This window comes from Nannospalax galili, unplaced genomic scaffold (genome assembly GCF_000622305.1).
Source record: "Nannospalax galili isolate Female #2095 unplaced genomic scaffold, S.galili_v1.0 scaffold636, whole genome shotgun sequence".
In the NCBI taxonomy this organism is placed as follows: Eukaryota; Metazoa; Chordata; class Mammalia; order Rodentia; family Spalacidae; genus Nannospalax; species Nannospalax galili.
The window spans coordinates 853,108-874,378 of record NW_008338112.1 but is presented as its reverse complement, the minus strand read 5'-3'; the positions used below and the strand labels follow the sequence as shown (position 1 = coordinate 874,378).

The 21,271-nt window shown below is 40.1% G+C and overlaps 1 protein-coding gene across 1 annotated transcript in view; it reads right to left on the bottom strand.

Annotated features, from left to right (window-relative positions):
* Ttc6 (tetratricopeptide repeat domain 6) overlaps positions 1-21,271 on the bottom strand; it is a 247,768-nt gene that overhangs the window by 146,945 nt on the left and 79,552 nt on the right. The window contains exons 3-5 of the mRNA XM_017798103.1: positions 16,172-16,390; positions 11,484-11,611; positions 7,150-7,341 (exon numbers count right to left, since the gene is read on the bottom strand). Coding sequence (XP_017653592.1) covers positions 7,150-7,341; positions 11,484-11,611; positions 16,172-16,390 — 539 coding nt within the window. The remainder of the gene's footprint in view (positions 1-7,149; positions 7,342-11,483; positions 11,612-16,171; positions 16,391-21,271) is intronic.

Below are 21,271 nucleotides of genomic sequence, written 5' to 3'. Positions count from 1 at the left end.
GTAAGCACAGAGACCACCGAAGCTGCTGTCCAAGGGGGCCAGGCCATGTCTCAAGCTAGCAGCACAGCTGAGCAGCATTTTTCATGTGTTACTGTTTTTCATGCATAAAAGAAAGGTTGAGAAATCATGAAGGCTCACCCTAAGGTATCAGAGAGGCCAGGTAATTCATGACAGGGTTGAAGTTCCTGTGAAAGGTCCTGAGAGACCACTATGTGAAGCTGGGAAAGTGATGTTTGAGTTGTAATGGAGACCCCAGAATACTGACGATCCCAGGACCACAATACATTCACCAAGGCAAACTACAACCATGGAGTGGATCTGTCCAGGGAGAGACTACATGTACCACAGATGGCAAGGCTGGAGGGATGGGGCCGCTCAACACTGTTGGAGCCTTGAAAATTTCATCATGAGTCTCAGATACCAGACATGGAACTGCAGGATTTGTTATTTTCCTTACTGGTTTCCAGTCTTGCTTTGACCAGCTATGTCCCCTTCCACTCTCCCTTTTGGATGATTATGTCACTCTGTGTCATTGTGTATTTGAAGTATGTAACTTTGTAATATGTGGCTCACCATTTGCCTGAGTCTCAGAAGCAAATCTGCACTTTAAACTTTTGAATAGTTTGAGAATTGTTAAAGACTATGGGGATTTTTGAAGTTGAACTGATTATATTTCACATTAGGAGATGGCCATGAGTCTATGGGGAGAGGGTATAAAATTTTGTGGATGTAAATGACATGTCTGGGTGTCAAGTGGACAAGGGATGGACTTGTGATTATTTAATATTGTCAACTTAACAGGATTTAGGATCACTCAGGAGAACTACATACAAAATTCTATATAAATTTGTGAGGGTTTCTAGACTGAGTTAATTGAGGTGGGAAGACCTACTCTTAATGTGGGTGGCACCATTCCAAAGGCTATAGTTCCAGATTGAATAAAAAGAAGAAAGAGGGGCTGGAGAGATGGCTCAGCGGTTAAGAGCACTGACTGCTCTTGCAAAGGACCCAGTTCGATACCCAGCACCCACATGGCGGCTAACAACCATCTTTAACTCCAGTTCCAGGGGAATCCGACTCCCTCTTCTGACCTCCACAGCATTGCATGACATGGGTGCACTTACATACATGCAGGCAATACACTCGTACACATAAAATAAAAATAATAAAAAAAGAAGAGCTGAACGCCAGATTAATCCGTCTTTCTTCTCTCTCTTCCCCTCTCTCCTCTTTTCCATCATTTCCCTCTCCTCTCTCTCTCTCTCTCTCTCTCTCTCTCTCTCTCTCTCTCTCTCTCTCCCCCCTTCCCTCTCCCCAACTATTTTCTGACTAGAGAAACAATGTAACCAGCTTTCCTCATAAGCCTGCCAACTCACACTCTTACCATGATGATTTAGGCATGATGGTCTGTGCCCTCAAGGTGTGAGCCAAAATAAACCCTTCTTCCATAGGTTGCTTTGCCAGGTGTCCCTGTGACAGCAAGAGAAAACTAACACATATTATAAGCAGACAAAACAAAAATGCTGAAAATGTGAATCTAACAGCTATAAGTACAAAGAAAGCGAAAACAACATAAAATAACAAAGTGCTAACCATACCTGACATGACAGTAAATGAATATTCAATCTATTAAAAGAAGCAAATTTCCAATTAGCTTAAAAATTATTCAAGGGACATAGATAAGAGCAATGAAAAAAGAAACCCTAACTAAGCTAACTAAAATTTGTAAAAACATTTTTTAAATGGGCAAATAACTCTACCTAAATAAATCAGAAGATAAGACAATAAAGTATCGCTTTCAATAGATATCATGTACAATCAACAATGAAAATAGAAAAAAACAGAGTAAACAGTTTTTTTGAATTTTCCTCTATACAAAACTATATATTTGCTTAAATCCAGGCAGCCTGCAAATCCCCTGCACTTAGGAAGATGAGTAGGAGGCTTTCTACAAGTGCAAGACCAGCCTGTGCAGCAGGGCGAGAACCTGCCTCAGACAAAAACCTTGTTTTAGGAAATCACATTTTTCTGTATTTTGGATTTCTGCCTTCTTTCAACTCAGGGAACTCAACTTCATCATGACTGCAGTGTTTCACATTATTGAACGGCCACTGAAAGTCAACACTTAAATTGCTTCAGTTTTGAACTACTACACAAAGTGCCATGCGGAGCATTAACTACCTGAGCACTTGATCGTCATCAGCATGTAAATAGCATTTAAATCCATGGTCCTTGAGAAACTCAAGGACCTTGAGTAGAGATAGATGAAGAAGGTCCCAGGATAAGCCTGAAACACTCCAGTTAAGGGGGTAGGAGGCATCAAGAATGGAGGCTGAGGGATTGGAGAGATGACTCAGCAGTCAAGAGCATGTACCGCTCTTGTAAAGGACATGAGTTTGGTTCCCACCACCCATGTCAGCTGACTCACAATCTCCCATAACTACAACTCCAGGGAATTCAATGCCTCTGGCCTCCATGGGCAATGCATTCATGTGTATACACACACACACACACACACACACACACACACACATTGAAATAAATCTTTTTTCAAAAAAAGGATGAACATGAGACAGCAGAGCCAGGAAAGTAGAAAAAGAGCTGAGAGTGAGTGGATCCCTAAGATAAGATCAATGGATAAATACTTAACAGTGAGTAATCAATTGACTGGGAGACAATCTTTGCCACCTATCCATCAAGGGACTAATGCTTGCTATATATATATATGTCTTTTAGAGACAGGGTCTCCCTGTAGCCCGAGCTGCCCTGGAACTCACTATGTAGACCAGGCTGGCCTTGAATTCACGGAGATCCGCCTGTCTCTGCCTCCCAAGTGCTGGGAATACAGGCATGAGCTACCATGCCCGGCAGAACCATGATTTTTTAAGATTTATTTTCATTTATGTGCATGCATGTGTGTCTGTAGTATGCGTATGCATATGTGAAGGTTCCTGTAGAGGTCAGAAGGTCTTGGGTCCCATGCAGCCGGAGTTACAGGCAGTTGTGAACTGCCGGAGGTGGGTGCTGGGATCCAAACTCAGTCCCCTGGAAGAGTAGCACATGCTCTTAACCACTGAGCCATCTCTGCAGCCCCATGAACTATGCTTCAGTTTTTAGCTACTACAGAAAGTAGCAGCTAAAAAAAAATACAGAAACTGATATTTTAAAGAGGCTGACAAATCCCATCATTCTCCCTTCAAAAAATTAAACTGAAAATCCTAGCAATGTGTCCCAATCACTGTAAGAACCCTTCCCCCAAGGAGGACACACTCTCACATCCTACTATACATCCTACTCCTGCCACTTGACCAGTCCGTTGCCTATTCTTCCCTACTATTAGATTTCTTTCCGGTTTTCAGATGAGCTTCAATGATCCACAGCAGTGACTTTCAAACACATGTGTATCAAAATCCGCTGCATTGCTGACAAGCTCCCAGGTGATGGTAATAGTGCCAGTGTATGACTTGGCTGTATTTTGAGCAGCAGAGCATGCTGCTCCTCCCAGCCGTCTTCTACTCAGTCTTCAGCTTTCAATGGAAAGCTTCCCTGGTGATGTGGGACTCACACCTTTCCATAGCACCCTGCACTTTCCCATCTTAACTGTCCCACTGTTCACCCCTTTGGGTTTGCTAGTTTCCAGGTACCCTGAGGGTAGAGATTGTGCTTCCTATTTTCAGGTATCTCTGTGTCGGCCACATAATAGGTACATACAAAGATGTGCTGATGTAAATGATTACTCAGACTTATGTTTCTTGACATGCAAAGAAACTTACAAAATGATGACTTATTAAAAATCAGATTAGAAACAATATAAAGAAAGCATTACCCTGGTTTTGCATAAGTCTAGAATTCTGTATATTTAAATAGTGCGGCTGGGAAAACAGCTCAGTTGTAAAGTTATCTGCCTTAAAAGCATGAAGACCTGAGTTTCATCCCCAGAATCCACATAAAAAAGTTGGGTACCATGGCGTGCACATACAGTCCCAGCACTACAGAGGTGAATACATGGAGCTGGCTAGCTAGCCACCCTAGTCTAGCTGGTGAGCTCCAGACCAATACAAAATTTATTTCAAAGTAAAAGATTTCAAGTTGAAATATTTTATAGTTGTCACCAAAATTGCTACTTAACAATATAAATTTGTTTGACTTTCCTATTTCAAATATTTAGCCCTACTAAATATTCTTGGTGTTTGCCACAAATAACAGTTACTCTATGGAGAATTTTTAAAAATATGTTTTATTTATTATTTTTATTTTATGTGTATGAGTGTACTGCCTGCATGTATGTGAGTGCACCCATGTCGTGCAATGCCACAGAGATCAGAAGAGGGCTTCGGAATCCCCTGGAACTGGAGTTAAGGACGACTCATAGCTGCCATGTGGGTGCTGGGAATCGAACCCGGATCTTCTGCAAGAGCAGTCAGTGCTCTTAACTGCTGAGCCATCTCTCCAGCCCCTCTATGGAGAATTAAAAGCACTAAAACAATATAACCATAAGTTTAGGGTTAACTATTATTACAGTGAAAGCAAAAGTCACCAAATAAAAGGGTGCCTGCTTCGTGTTTACAGTTACCTTCTTCAGAACTCTTATTAGAGCAGGAAAAAAATTACACATTTCTCTGAAGTTGTAGGCTCAGCAGACAGATATATTTCAAAAAGGTTAAGCTATGTTTAGCAAGGTAATCCTCGAGAGATGGATGCTAGAGAATTAAATATTCAGTACTTAAATTAACTTCTTATTTGGTACTTAAGAACAAATTACCAAGAATTATTATCAAACAGAGCATTTATTGACGCTCTTAGAAAAAGAAAGTGAGGTCTACTTGAAGAAGTAAAAAAACAGATAGGAAAGAAATCAGCAATTTTAACAGTTTGCATAACAATAGAAGCTGTAAATCCTCAAAATGATGTTTGGCCTGTGGAATGTTAAAGGGGTTGACTGAAAACAACAGAGTTTTAAGGACTGGGCATCTAGTTCAGCGGCAGAGCACTTTCCTGGCACATCCACAGCCCTGGGTTTAATTCTCAGTACTGAAACAAAAAGCAGAATCCGTGAACACTAGCTGACACTCATGACATTTACTGTGCACTGCCAGCCTCAGGCTTTCCAAAGACTGCCATGCTCCACTGCTGTTTTCTTTCTTTTTTCTAAATATTTTATTTATTATTTTTATTTTATGTGTATGAGTGTATTGCCTGCATGTATGTGAGTGCACCCGTGTCATGCAATGCTGTGGAGGTCAGAAGAGGGCTTCGGATTCCCCTAGAACTGGAGTTAAGGATGGTTCATAGTCGCCATGTGGGTGCTGGGAATCGAACCCGGGTCCTCTGCAAGAGCAGTCAATGCCCTTAACTGCTGAGCCATCTCTCCAGCCCTCAACTGCTACTTTCTATCAGGGATACTAAAACAGTTTTGAAATGTTCAAAATTCTTATACTGTTTTTTAAAAAGTTAGCACTCATGTGAGTCCTAAAATACACTTTTCCTAGAGAAAAATTAAGTTTGATAATAGTTTGAATCCTTTCTATCAAGGATTCAAGTTAAAACTCATTATGGTTACTCAACACCGTGAAAACAGGTTACTTTAAACCATAAAAGAATATACAGCTCCAAATTTTGCCAAAACTGTATTTAAGGAAATGAGTTCAGAATATACAGTGAAAACAGTGGGTTTAGTATACCATTAGTAATGTGTGGGGTACAACTGAAGAGATCTACTAGAATGTTTGTATCTTATCTATCTAGTGTTAACTCTAATATTGAAAAGGGCACTATTTAATTATATATATATATATATATATATATATGCCTTTTTGAGACAGGGTCTCCCTGTAGCCCCAGCTGTCCTGGAACTCACTATGTAGACCAGGCTGGCCTTGAACTCACAGAGATCCGCCTGCCTCTGCCTCCCAAGTGCTGGGATTAAAGGTGTGTGCCACTGTGCCTGGCTTAATTTAATATATTTACTATTCTTAAAGTATATGGTAGATGATTTTTCATGATTTCCACCCAATGTTTTGAATACAGGGGAATGGAGCATGCGTTCTTGGTGGTTAGGAAACATTGATTCCATGAAGTTGAAAATCAATGTTTTGGGTATCAGGAGGGTAGGATGATGAAAGATTTCTCTTTTTATGTATAAAATATAGGCATAAAGACAATACTACAAGTAGAAATACTTTTTTTCTACATAGTGAGTTCCAGGACAGCTGGGGCTACAAGGAGACCCTGCCTCAAAAAGACAAAAAAAAAAAAAAAAAAAAAAAAAAAACCCTCTTAAAGTATATTTTAAGTGGAGAAAATGAAGGAAAATGGGTTGAGGGAAACTGAGTTAGACATACCTGAATTCTAATCATTGCTCAGTGAAACTTGGGCAAGTAACCTGATATCATGAAGCCTAAACTTTTTATGAATAAAATGGAAATTATTACTTCTCCCTCACAGCTGAAAACTTAAATAGAAAGCATATGTAAAAGCAGGAAGCACAAGGCTCGAAATATCGTTGCCTACTGAGCAATACTAGCTCCTTTCCCGCTCTCTTTGGAGAATGCCGAGGATTGTTTACTGTGCGCAGAGCGGTATGTGGATTCTAAGGAAAGTGAGACACAGGAGAATGAAATGAACTCCAGAAACCTGACTTTTATACAACATCTTGGGCCGAGAGTATGTCCAATGAGGGTAAAATCCAGTTCAAAGTCTGATTTAGTTCATGTCCCAGAACGTGGTTTCTTATCACAGTGCACGTGAGCTCCTGACCTTCTGTGGCCTCAATTCCCACCTTTGTGTTCCAGAGTCGTTGTAAAGAAAACATATGAAAATGGATGGAATACTTTGAGAACTGGGACGATGAACCAAATTTTCTTGTTAGTTATTGCTGTGGTTTGAATGTGACTCCCAAACCTTTTACTCAGTTTCCAAAGCAACTGTGTTAAGTGGTAAGACCTTTCAGACTTGATCATAAGGGGTTTGCCATTAATGGGTTAACAGAAAGACTCTCTCTCTCTCTCTCTCTCTCTCTCTCTCTCTCTGGCATATTCTCTCTCATTCTCACTCTCTGGCATATTCTCTTTCTCTCTCTCTCATTCTTCCTCTCACTCTTGCTATAAATACCCTCAACAACTTTAAGCAAAGTAACCAGAAAACTCTTACCTATCTCTTTGTTCATCTACGAAGTGATCACCTAAGAATGATGATCCCAGTAGTCTAAGGAGGGTATTGTGACCTTTCTGGTTCGGAGTGTGATACACACGGGAAGCCAGGCGCAGATCAATGGGTAATTCCTCAGCTGGGACCATGTTGCACAGGTCATGAAGATGAGGAAAGCGGAAGCCCTGTGGGATTCTGCAGCAGGAAGGAAAGTGTTTCTTTCATTACTAAGTGTCTTCAGATAAGAAATGCATTTTATTGGAATACAAAAGTATAGGGATCAGGCATAAAACTATAATAAAGGTCTATAACAAATTTAATATTGTGGTTTCATGCATTGTCCAGGGCCTCAAGTTCATATCCAACTACATGTCTTATGGAAACTACATATTCAATAGGTCTAAAAGCAAACTCATTATCATCCCTTTACTGGCCTCTTCTCTCTTGAATTCTGTAACTCAGTCGGGGACACTGTATCCAGCCATGATGCCTTCCTCTGCTCAAATGCTATTGTCCCTGAAAAGACAGAACACTATCCATACCACATCATTTATGAAGCCCATCAGTAAGACACTGGGGCTCTCTGAGGTGTCACAGCCCTTCCCACTCTTCTGCAATTTGCTTCTCTCCTGCTTTCTTAATGCCTCCTGCCACTTGCCATCCAATCAACCTTCTGAGTGCCTAGTGTGTGCTCTATGCTGGGTGCCTTACATGTTCTAACTCCCACAGTAAACCTGTACCACAGAGACTATCCTTTCTTTGGGCAGGCTTATTTTGGATAAGTCCCAAAATTAATGCAACCCAAGCACAGTGTTTCTGTCTATAAGCTGCAAGCATTTTCTATTATTGCCAACTGAGTAGAAGTGACCAGTACCCAGTACTGCTCCGTCCCTCCTCTTTACTGAATCAAATGAGCTTTGGATCTATAGATCATGTTCTCTAAGACCTCCAAGCCACATTTGATAATGTTGACTCTTATGTTGACTCTTCTTGAAATCGTTCTTCCTCCAGGAGCTGTTTAGCTCTCCCCTATCTCAGGTTTCCGTGTTTCTCCCAATTTTGTTATAATTCAAAGTCATCAGCTTCCACACCAGGTGTGCCTTCTAGGTTCAAGCTTCTCTTTGAACACTTGTAAGGTCATGTTCAGAGTTTGTTTTTCCCTCTTTGCCAAGTGCTCCCAAATCTCATCCCTGTTGTCATGATGAACCTAGATTCCTCATATTCGAGATACAAAATATCTCTGTCCTCTCTCTCTCTCCCCCCCTCCCCCCTTCACCTGCATATCCTACACAAGGTAGAGTTTCTCCCAGACCCAGGACTGCACAGATGTGTCCCTTCTCCACTCTCCCTACCAGCACACTGCAGGCATGGTCCCCCTCACCTCCTCCTGCACAGGCAGAGCTTTGTCAGTTGAGCTGAGCACCATACTCTCTGTCTTCTCCCATCTGCAAAGTCCCACCAGATCCATATTGACTCTTTTGCTCAGCACAGTAGTTCTTTGTTGCTTACTGCACCTGACTGACTTCTCTGTAAGTTTCAAGACACTTAGCATATTGCCTGACTTCTAGCACAGAGGTTAAGAGTGGACCTTCGAGGGTCAGACTGCCTGAATTCAAATCCTATTTAAATTCTCATTTAGTCCTAGGCCTTGACTTAAGAAAGAAGAGTAAATGCATTTAGCACAGTGCCTTTCACATAGCAGTCATCAGCTATTATTAGCTTAAACGACAAGTCACAAAGACAGAGTGCTGTCGACCTTTCCGTCCATGTCTAAACATCCTTAAGACAATATCTTAATGACAGACATCTTTGCAAAGTTTTTTTTCTTTGTCTTTATTTCATTTTTACTCTGCTTTCTATCACCTTGGTTTTGGTTTGGGAGTTTGGTTTGGTTTTGTTTGCTTTTTACAAATGTCTCTCCCCTGCACTGTCCTAGTCACGAGTCGTTGATTTTGACCCTTTGCCGGGGGTAGTCCGTGCTGCTCTGTCTACCGACCCATCTTACTTCTCACACTTGCAAGCTGTGTTACCAACTTCTCTAAAACTCTTCAGGAAAAAAAGAGATAAAAAACTGTAGCTCTTGCTTTTGTAAGAACCGATCTTAAAAAATTAAATAATTGCAGTCTGTGGAAATCCTCCTTTTGTTGTTACTCTCATTGATGTGTGCTGCATGGCACTTCGTCTATTGTTAGGCACACTATGTAAATCAGTCAGTCACTTATACAAAGAGGTATATGGCTTTTCTAAAGCTGCAGAGTGCCCCGCAAGGAAAGAACCTAACAATTGTAAACACAGTAGGGGAGGAAAAGAGGTAAATATGAAGCTAGAGACCTAATTGGGAGAGGGAAAAGGGAAGACCAGCAATTCGGGGATGAGGGTACTCAGTAACTAGAAAGGGGAGAGGCAGACAGAGACGTAGAGACAAGGGGCAGGGAGAGAGACAGGGAGCCAGCAGGACAGAAAGGCAAGCTCCCAAGCCAGGCTCACTTGTAGCATCATCCTGCTCCAGGCAGGTCCTGGCTAGTAGAGTGTGCTTGAGATCGCATTGCTGATTTTATTTTTTTCGTTAAAAAGCATCGCAGCCAATCTGATGGTGCTCACATCACCGTCTAACAACATAGATTAGCAACTGATCAATGGTTACTGAACTAAATAACATCACGCTGCAATCGAGGACTGAATTCCCAAGAAAATTACTTATTTGAGGCTGGTCATTAGTGAGAATCAGAACTGACTGACTGAAGACAAAGAAGCGGCGAATTAAGGGTTTTCAGAAATACTTTTCTAAGAGGCAGTTCTATAAATAAATTCTCTAAACACCCGTTTTTCTTCCTTTGCATTTCAGTCTTCTTTCTCTGTGATGGAAATGTCTAATTTCAGCTTTCATTAATTAAAAGGGCAAATATATATCAATAAGATCTACAAATATTTTTGGCATGCTCAAGAAAGGCTATGTGTTTTTACAGCGCTCTCTCCTTAAGCAGGACTATTTGTCATTCTTTGAAACACTAAGACATAAAAAAGAAAAGACCCTGACTCTGTGTGTGGCCGCACTACTTTGCTTAATGCACTAAATGCAAGGTTTTTTAGGGGGAAAAAAATCAAGAAGTTTCTGCTTCATTGATAATCTGACAGTAACTATTTATTGAAGGTAAAACACTTGTTGTGTGCTGTCACTATTTGTTTTAATACATAATCTTGCTAACTAAATGAGCTTAAAGCAGGGCAGATAAGCAATGGCATGCACGGGTCACTTAAATGCCGATTTCACTGTTCCATCAGCTTTGGAATTCTTTTCCCATGAATCTAGTCTCAGCTACTAAATTGTGAGTAAGATCTATTTACAAAGTTCAGGCTGGCAATAAAAAAGGTCCAGCACTCTTCCCAGTTTCCTAAGCAACAAAAACTAATAATTAAAGTGACTTTAAACTCCCATAAAGAGTTAAATGAAGAATAATCTAGAATAAACCAACCCCTCTATCCTGAACTCAAATCCTAACCTAAACCCGTCCCTAGACAAAAACCTAGTGGTAAAATAAAGAGAAAACCAGTCTGAACAGGATTGACTGGCAAAAGGTAAACTGTAATCTGAATTGCATTCATACAGCATTGTTCAAACTTGTGGCTGTATGACAGGAAACTCAATTAAAGATATGACCAGGGAGCGTGAAACTGGAAGGGACAGAAAGAAAGAAACCTAAACTACTAAGCTGTCTAGCCTATGACCATTTGGAGTAGAGTATTCTATCATAGTAAAGTTACCAGTATAGTAAGCAGTTCATCAAAATCAGGCATTAACAGTGACCAAAACTATACCCAACACATTAATATTTACTTTTCTCTGGTCTCACAAAGAGCTGTTAATTCCAGATGTTGCATCTATAAGGTGCACTGGTCCAAAGCAGGCCTAGAGAGAAGCAAGGGGTAAAGTATCCCATCCCAGTGAGAGAACATGTGCCACTCTCCTTTGAGACGTTTTAACTCAGATCTCTACAGGAATTTATAAGACACTTAGTTTCCCTTTTAAAAATGCATTTTCATGTATCCACGTACTGAATGCCCACTCTTCAGATAATAAAATGTGTAAAGGGGCTGGACAGATACTCAGCAGTTAAGAGCACTGTGCTGCTCTTGCAGAGGAACTGAGTTTGATTCCCAGCACCCACTTGGCGGCTAAAAACCATCTGTAACTCCAGTTCCAGGACAACCAAAACCTTCTTCTGCCCTCCACAGGCACCAAGCACATGGGTCATGCACACACATACATGCAGCCAAACACTAATACACATAAAAATAAACCTTTTTTTAAAGTACAGAAAATGTGTTAAGAAAGTTACTTTTTAATTAGTTTTTTATCCTGATGAGGTCTTAAAGGCATTCTTGGTCTCAGTGGTATAACGGGTTGACTTTTTCGTGTTCGTTTGACTTCTCTTCCTCTGATTTGCAACATTTCTGATGATTTCACCTTTAAAAACATATAAAGTATGCTGTTAAGGAAAGGTATAATATTGAGAGTTAGACCTCTCATATTTAATGGCATGTTTATACTCCTGATTTCTGTATGTATTTTATAGCAGAATATAAATCTTAAAGGTGAGTTATTTTTTCCTAAATCCATTTCTAGTTTTATGTGCAAATGTTTGTGGAAATAAAATGTCAGCATCATATTTATTTATAATATTTTAATTATAAATAAAAATTTTAAAAATTAAAATAACTAAAGAAGAAATATAGGATGAACCTAGGGTGTCAGGCATGCTACAAATACTCTACCACTAAGCTATGCCCCAGCCCAGTCTACTTTTCCTTTTTTTCACTTTTTTTTCTTGTGCATGTATGGAATACATGTGCATATATGTATGCTCACAGGTATGTGTTTACATGTTTTCACATGTGTGCATACCTGTGTGGAGGCCCAAGGAAGATGGCAAGAGCTTCCATCCTCTTCACCTTAGTCATTGAAGGAGTCTTTCAACTGGCCCTATACACAGCATTTCGATTACCCTCATGGGCGCTTTGCACCAAAGATCCTGTCCCTGCCTTCTGGGGCTTTAATTACGGGTAGGTCACCTCACTCACCTACATTTACCTGACTCCTAGAGATTCTCTCCTCACACTGCAGGGCAAGTGCTTTATCCACTGAGTGTCTCCCCCACCTCCTGCTCTTCCTGACTGATGGTTTTTCCCCATCCCTCACCTCAATTGATATTTTATTTTGGGGTTTTGTTTGTTTGTTTTGGGGTTTCGGGGGTTCTTGTTTTGTTTAGGGTTTTGGGTATTTTTATTTTATTTTTTTTATCTTTTTGAGAAGGGTCTCCCTGTAGCCCCAGCTGGCCTGGAACTCACTATGTAGACCTTCAAGGTTAGCCTTGAAGTCACCCAGACCCACCTGCCTCTGCCTCCCCAGTGTTCGGATTAAAGGCTAGCACCACCACGCCCGCTCTTAATTGATATCTTAATAGAACTTCCCCTTAGTTTCTTAAGGTTTGACAGGACTTGTGATGACATGTACAGCTAGAAGAGCTTTAATGCTTTATGTTGTTATTTTGAGCAATATTTATGAAATTTTCTTTTCTATTACTTGGCAAACACAAATATATTGTCTCCCAAATAGTTGCCTTTAAGAATTATGTGCTACTAATACTGTTTTCCCAGATTGCCTAGAAATTTTGCTAAATGTATAGTAATAATCACACGTAGGGTTTTTTCCTTGGGTTACTCCAATTTTTTTGTCTTGTTTTGAGACTACATTTAAGGAAGAAATCAGGGAGGCTTTCCCTGCAAAAACAGATACAGCTGGATAAACAGAAAAAGGCCTGGCGAAGGGAAGTTGTTATGAGTCAGGTGCAGGAACTGGGCTTCATTCGGTGAGAAGGAATGAGCTATTGCAACGCCTTGGATTAGAAAGTAATACAGAATAGTAAAAGCAGAGCGTTCCAACCTCACCTGCAGTTAATACCTGAACTTTGCCTTCACAGTGCACCAAGCGCTCATCAGCTTTAATGTGGTCAGAGACCTTGAATATACGTTAACTCAGCCATTTTCTCTTCAAAACACCTCCACTTATTAACATCTTTGTTTGTTTCTTTACTATTGAGTCTAACACCTTTCATTCACCAGTCACAATTCAAATCTCAGGAACCATAACAGCACAATCTAGCCCTCTTCCATTTGACAGTGCAATACCTGAGTATATTTACTGCCTTGGGTTTTTTTGTTTTTTGTTTTTTTTCATCAGGTAAAAATCTTTGGCCCCTTCAACGCTACCTTACATGGCATGTTTCTGAAGTACTGTGCTTTGTCATCTCCCCTCCAAATCTCTAATTTGTCAGAGTCCCTTCTTGGGGTTGGATACTCAGATAGGAACCCAGTATTTAAGGTACTATCAATAACTGGGCGATCAGATTAGCCAAGAGAAAAACTACCTTCCCTATGACATCTGTCAACCAACGCAAACTGCAGTGCATTTGCCTTCCTATCACAAAATGGCATTACCATTTTAAGCCCCGAGGTTGTTCACATTTGTTACTAAATCCTATCCCACACCTGGTTGGTGGACCAAAGGCAAAAGAGAACATACATTTATGCCTACTGAGTTTCATCTGAGCTCTCAGTAACCAAATTGTACCAGTCACATTTTGGACATTATCTGCAAATCCAATCAGTAAATCTCCCATATTCTGATTCACATTTTTAAGGAGTATGTTAAACTAGACTCAACCCTATGGCACTCCACTAGAGACTTTCATGCAGTAATTATATGCTATATGCATGCATAACTAAAAATCCAACCAGTGGCTCTCCTAACTGCAATCTTATCTGCAGCACTGTGAGGAGGCTTTCATCAGCGGATTGTTGACATTCAGTGCTTAACACGAATCACCAATTTCCATGCTGGGTGTAAGGGCTCTCTCTCATGCCATCTGCATACCAACTTCACACAACAAAATGGTACTGTCATTGTTTGCATTTCACAACACAGGCATACAAGTAGTTTGGTAATTAGTCTAAGCTCATACATCTAGTAAAGGGTAGAGAGAGACTGTGTCCTTAAAAATCTGGCCCCAGAGCCTGTGAGCTGTGCATGTCCCTCATGTTGAGCAACACATCTAGCAGTGTCCTCATGGTTCATCTAATACAATTCTAAAAGAATCTTTTAGAATTCTTCTCCATCTTCTATGTCTGTCCTGAGGGAATCCGTGCTCCAAAGAATCACCTCTTCCTTTCAGAAGGGTTGAAAAGCACAATTCTTTTCTATTTAATCGTTCAAAGTTTTCTCCATGACCAATACAGAGATCACAGAATCCCAATCTTTACCTCCTAAACCTGCAGGAGTTGTGGTTGCCAGTCTCTAGGCTTCTGCATTCCAAAGCAGGTGCAGTCCTTGCTGTCCCATGTCATTAACACTTACAAGCAACAGGCAGCAGTCCTCAGAGCTCTTACTCAAACAGCACAGCAGGTGAGAAGCACCTACCTGAACCAACTTGTTCAGGTATCAGAATTAACTCTTCAAATCACCCACAAATCTCAGGATTCAAGGGTTTTTAACAATCAGGTCTTCTTTCTAAACTAAAGATCATTTCCTTGTCAGACTGAAGAAGTGAGGTACGCATTCGTCAGCTTCCTTTTCTCTGTCACATTTCTGATCGGTTAAAGCCTCAACCTTTTTCCCCAAAATAAATTAAAGCAGCCCTGTTATCTCCTGTCACTACACTATTCACTCATGATGACAAGGCAGTCTTTCATTTTTGCCCCCCCTCCCCACGACCTAAAACTAACATGAAAATCACCTTTTTGTTCTTAACACTATTCAGGGGCCTGGACTCCTGCATCTCAGCCCTCGGTGTGATCTCAACAGCCACATGCCACTTTCCTTTGCCATACATACATTTCTTTCATCTTTTGTGTATTTTCAGAACTATAAAGGAAAAAGATCACTCCTAATTGTTTTGTGTGAATTTGAGTGGATTTAGAGAATCCCATACCCCTTAAACATCAGTCTATTTAGAATCTCAGATTATATAACCAAACCTATTTCTATTTACATGTGTGGTTTTCTCTTTTGAGACAGGGTCTCATGGTGCCCTGGCTGATCTGGAACTCACTATGTAGACCAAGCTGGCCTGGAACTCACAGAGAGCTTCCTGTCTTTGCTTCCTGAGTGCTGGGATTAAAGGCATGTGCCACCACACCTGCTCAAACCTCTAATTCTTAATATAGCAGTCTACTGCTACTGGTATTTTACCTTCTAAAAAACTAACCAGTTCTATTATTATTTTATCAGTAATTTCTTCAACAAGTCACTATTACATCTATGCAATTTTTCTCTTGTTGAAATGACAGCTCAGAATACTAATGACTTTTCTTTTATTGCAAAGAGCTTCTAAGAGGAGACGTGGTCAATAAGGCTATGATCATTCACATTTTCTTGCTGGAGGTCTTCCAGTCTGTGCTGAAGTCCTGCCTCACTCTTTTATCCAGATTTATCAGCTATGTCAAGAAAGTCTTATCCTCCACTCTGTCTTGGTTTGTTGGGACACACTGTCCCTCGTCCCCATCCCAGCAACGCTACAGATTAAACTTTTGATCTACATATAGGGTTAAAATTCATGGGTAAATAAACTAATATAAAATTCTAAAACACATTTTCACAATAGAAAAGGATTCCAGAGTTAGGATAAATCTAAAGAGGGGCAAATTCACCCAGTCCTAATCCGTGGTCTGCATTTCCTGACTCCCTTCAGATGATACCTAGAAGACATGTGGTCAATTTCTCAAAGATCCCAGAGGCCTTCTTACCTTGAAAATCTGCCTTTCCTTCCCAGATCTTCTAAAAGCCCTCAAAAAACATCTCTTTTCTTTTTCTGCATTTCTGACACCCCTTTTAAGGGTGACACACCCCATATACGCACACACCCTATATCTTGGTCTTTGCCTGGGTAATTTCTTCACATGTGTACATCCTCAATTCTCCTAATTCTAAGTGTTCCCAGCGTAAGTAGAGGGTGTGATTTCTTTTGATTACCTTTGAAGATGCCCGTTTGAGTGCTTTTGTATCGCCTGCGGGATGGTCAGCTTCCGAAGGTTTAGGTTTACTTGAGTCCTCTGCTGGCTGGATGTCTGAAATTTCCTGAGATTTAAATGCAATGTTTTCTTCTTCTAACGTTCCCCATTCTAAAATATCCTCCTGCTCTATCTGGAAGACGCTTGACACCGCTTCAGGAAGCTCCTCGTAAATATTCTGCTCCAGAAAAGAAAAGTATAAGAACGCTCAAAGTTCTACAACATGTTCTATATCCTACAACATAATGAGTGGAAAGACGCATGTTTGAGAGTGAGCAGACTTCAAAAGGAAACTTCAAACTGACTTAATGAGAAATATGAATGCAAATTATTTCCCCTTGCTTTTGCCTCAGAAAACACACCTGCTTCACAGTTGTTACATGTAAACTGTGAGGAAGTAGCAGGACTCAGCCCTTATCCAAATGCCATCCCCATAGTTCCACAGAATTAAGGTTGTATGGATTCCACAGAAAGCACTGCTGGATGGTCTCACCTCCACTCTCAGAGTTGTCACCTGGGTCAGCCATGGGTCCCTGAAACACCAGAATGCTGCCCAAAGCTAGGTTTTCACAGAAATGAGATTCCATCTAGCCAACCTCACTTCTAGAAGTTTGACTTGAGTTCCTGGAAGGGTTGGGCCAGGCCTCAGGAAGGCCACTGAACAGCATAGCTCCAAAAGCTTTTTTTCACAGACTGTCTCACCTACACCTGCTTTGTGCTCTTCGATAGTGTATCACTGACTGACATCTGGTGTCACCAAATCCTAAGGGACATTTCTTCATGGTCATATTGGGGTATTAGCCATTTTTTAAAAAGAGAATTGCTGCCAGGTGTGGTGACGCATGCCTTTAATCCCAGCACTGGGGAGGCAGAGGCAGGCGGATCTCTGTGAGTTTGAGGCCAGCCTGGTCTACGAAGTGAGTTCCAGGACAGCTGGGGCTACAGGGACACTCTGTCTCAAAAAAACAAAAACAAAAAACCCAGTTGTTTGGGATTACGAATCATGGAGAGTTAAAACTACCTCAACTTAACAAATAATAAAACTAATCTGACTTCATAAAAGTTTGAATTTACAGAGATAGAGTGACTACGATGTATGATACATTTGTTTTGCTAGTAAGTAAAATAGAGTAAAAGGTGTCATATGGTGCCAAACACTATAGAAATTTCTTTGTCATTCAAGAAAGGATAGCTGAACCAAGAAGCTTATAAAATGAAGCATTAGCCTTGAGCTTATGTTTCTATAAAGTGACTGACTGGTGTTAAGGAAAAATTAATAATGTTTTAACCAAACAACACTAAGTCCAAGTCCTGGATCTGTCGATGAGCAGATGTTTGATTTTGGTCAAGTTACTAGCCTCATTTTCCTTATTGATTAAAAGGGATTAATAAGACCCTGTTCATAAAGTGACAAAGTGGACATACTGAGGAATTACAAGCCATGTACCCTGGCTCTATTGTTCCTCTTGGTATAAACTGACTTATTTTATGTTCCACACCTTCAAGCATCGTCAACCATTTCCTTTCCTTTGAATTTTCTGCCGCTGACTTTTTCCTCACAGTCTCACCGAGTTCCAGTTTTAGAGACTGAACAAATGGAAGCACCATCCACTAAAATTAAAAACGGAGGAAGAGAAGCTCAAAAGGAGGCCACAGGAGTCCTCTGGCTGCAGTCCTCCCCTCTTTTGGACTCTGGCCAACCTCACAGCACCCACCAAACCCTTCCTAATCTACCTCTCTTCTGTGCCTGCCTGCATCTCATTCTGTAGCACAGATGATGGGAACGCAGTGGCAAACTGGTGAACCAATACTTCTCAAATGATTAGCACATGACACTACAAAATCTTCCAAAGTAGAAAGTTAACTCAAGAGCACAAGGCAGCCCCACTTGGTGACACATGCCTTTAATCCCAGCACTTGGGAAGCAGAGGCAGGCAGATCTCTGTAAGTTCAAGGTCAGCCTCATCTATATAGTGAGTTCCAGGACAGCTGGGGCTATAGGGAGACCCTGTCTCAAAAAGACCAAAAAAAAAAAAAAAAAAAAAAAAATCGTGCAAGACAGATCCATGGATTTAATGTGATCGTGTGTAACAAGTTCATATACCTGGTTTCTAATTCCATATTACAACTAGTCTTTAAGTACCACTTGTACAATTTTAGTGTGTTAACCAAGAAAAGTATTCTAACTATGGTAAAGGTTATTAAAATATGACTTACTTTCCCATCTCTGTGACAGCAGATTTAATATGTTTCATTCAAAAGAACATGTTACAATAGATTGAATGCAAAAGTAATATGAGAATTTCGTTATTACATTATATATTTAACATTTATTATTATTGTGTGTATGTGTGGTCTGTGTGTGAGTGTGAGTACAGGTTACGTGCATGCCATGGCATGTGTGTGGAGATCAGAGGACAACTTTCTGGAGTCAGTTCTAGCCTTCCACCATGGGCTCCAAGAATTAGCCTCAGGTTGTCAGGTTTGCACGGCAAGCACTTTTACTCACTAAGTCATCTTGCCATTTAGAAATTTTATTTTTATGTTAATATGTAATTGACTTAAAATTGTTCTTTTAAATAAATAGACACTTTAAATTTTTTCTCCATTTTCATTACCAATACATAAAAATCAGTTGATACAATTCAGATAAACAAAAGTTTTTTGGATCCCTTAAAACAACTTTAAGTGTTCAAATTCAAAAACATCCAGATATTTAAAAGTTTGGGTCCTTTTAAACTTTAGTTTGAGAACTCTTTTAAGAAAGAAATGTGGGGCTGGAGAGATGGCTCAGCGGTTAAGAGCACTGACTGCTCTTGCAGAGGACCTGGGTTCGATTCCCAGCACCCACATGGCGGCTACAAACAATCCTTAACTCCAGTTCCAGGGGACTCTGAAGCCCTCTTCTGATGTCCACGGCATTGCACGACACGGGTGCACTCACATACATGCAGGCAATACACTTGTACACATAAAATAAAAATAATAAAATATTTTTTAAAAAGAAAGAAATATGACAGAATGCATGAAATCTGGTGGGGGATGTAAGGCAGGTGCAGACAGGGGAGGATGGTTAATCTCTGATTTAAGATACATTGTATGAAATGCAAAATATATCAATAAAATATATTGTAATAAAAAAAGAAGTTGTAGGGCTGGCAAGGTGGTTCCACAGGTTAAAGCACTTGCCATACAAGCCTGATGATCTGAGTTCAATCCCAAGAACCCATATAAAAAGCTCAGTGCAGTAGCAGGTCAACTAACCTGCTCAACTAACAGTGCAGCAGAAACAAGAGTGACTCTGATTCAACAAGGTAGAAGCCTGGAACCAACTCCAAAAGTTCTCTGACCTCCATATGCATACTGTGGCCTGTGCACACCTGCATTCACATAAACTCAACACACACACACACACACACGAACTTTAAATACATGATGTTATGTTTACCTTTAATATTTCAAGTATTTTGCATATTGTACACACTTTGCCACTCTTTGTGACTATGTCAGTGAATGATGGAAAGGAAATGTCAATTTTCCTCTACTCTGAGTTAATTTCTATTAGGATATGGATGGGAGCGTATGATCTTGTCTCTTCACATATTGGCCTATGTCCACGATGAATTACTCCAACACAAGAACCAGCTCTGCTACCTTTGCGTCATCATCTAAAGCAATGTTGAATGAAACAGAAAAAGCAATGAATGAATGAAAGCATGAACCTGTGCACGCACACGCGTGTGCGTGTGTGTGTGTGTGTAAATCACCAAGGTCCTTCAAAATCTTATATTCAAAATATTTTCAGTAAAAAATATTCCAGTAAGAGTGCTTCTTTTTTAAAAAAAAATTTTATTTAATAACCACACAATTAGAAGTAGCATTTCATTACAGCTTTGACATATTCAGTAACACATTCCAGAGCAAAGATACATCTCTTTCAAAAGTAGCTGTACATTTTTAGTTTCACAGATGAATTAATACAGTTGTACAATATAAATCCTGTAAGACATAAAATTGGATAAGCTTTTACCCTTGAAAGAAGATCTCCATTTCATTTTAAAATATGCTGTTTCCTACACTTTTAATGCTACTCTCTATGTATCTGATTATTACTAGTCACAGTAGGTTACGCTCAGATACTTAGTACCTGAGTATGGATATAAAGTTATCAGGTAGGTTTCACTGGTAATGTTTATCACCTCTACTATTTAACATGAAGTAAATTTTTATGCTTCTTCCTCAAATATGTCTTTTTTTAATTTGTTGATTTTTTTTCTGTGTGTATATCATACAGAACATTCCACACAGTCTTATTCATCTATACACCCACTTCCCAAATGGCACCCTCCCATAGCCTCCCCAGCCCCACTGGAGCCCATATACACTGTCATCCCTGTTACTGCCCACTGTGTTATCAGCACCACCAGCCATTCTTCAGTGCTTGTCCATCTGCTGAATCTAATCAGCCTATCTAGAGATCCTTGTTTTAGGAAGGTCAGCTGTTCCTCATCTAGCAGCAACCAGTTGTCAATATTCCTTTAGATAAGGTTGGGGTCTGCTGTTCATTTTCCCAGTTCTATGCAGGGTTACTGTCTGGGAGTTTTTGGGCCACCTTGGCCAATAACTCAAAGGAAGGTATCTCCTGTCTGGCATTGTTTCTTGTTATGTAGCCTTTAGCAATACATATGGGCTATTAAAAAATTATATTGACCCCATTAATCTTTGGTTATACTTTCCTTTTGGTGTTTAAGAACCTATAATTGGCCCAGATAAAACAGGTATTGTGAAGGGGAGAGTTTCCATGAACTCTTTCTCTGATTGCTTGTTATTGGTATATAGAAAGGCTACATATTTTGTAGGTTTATTTTGTAACCTACCACTTTAATGAACATGTTAATAATTTCTAGGAGTTTTCTGGTGGAATTTTTGGCATCTCTTAGATATCATATCATCTGTATAAAGGGATAATTTGATCTCTTATTTTCCAATTATTACACGTATAATTTCTTTCTCTTGTCTTACTGCTCTTCCAAGAGTTTCAGGCACTACGTTAAAGAGGAGT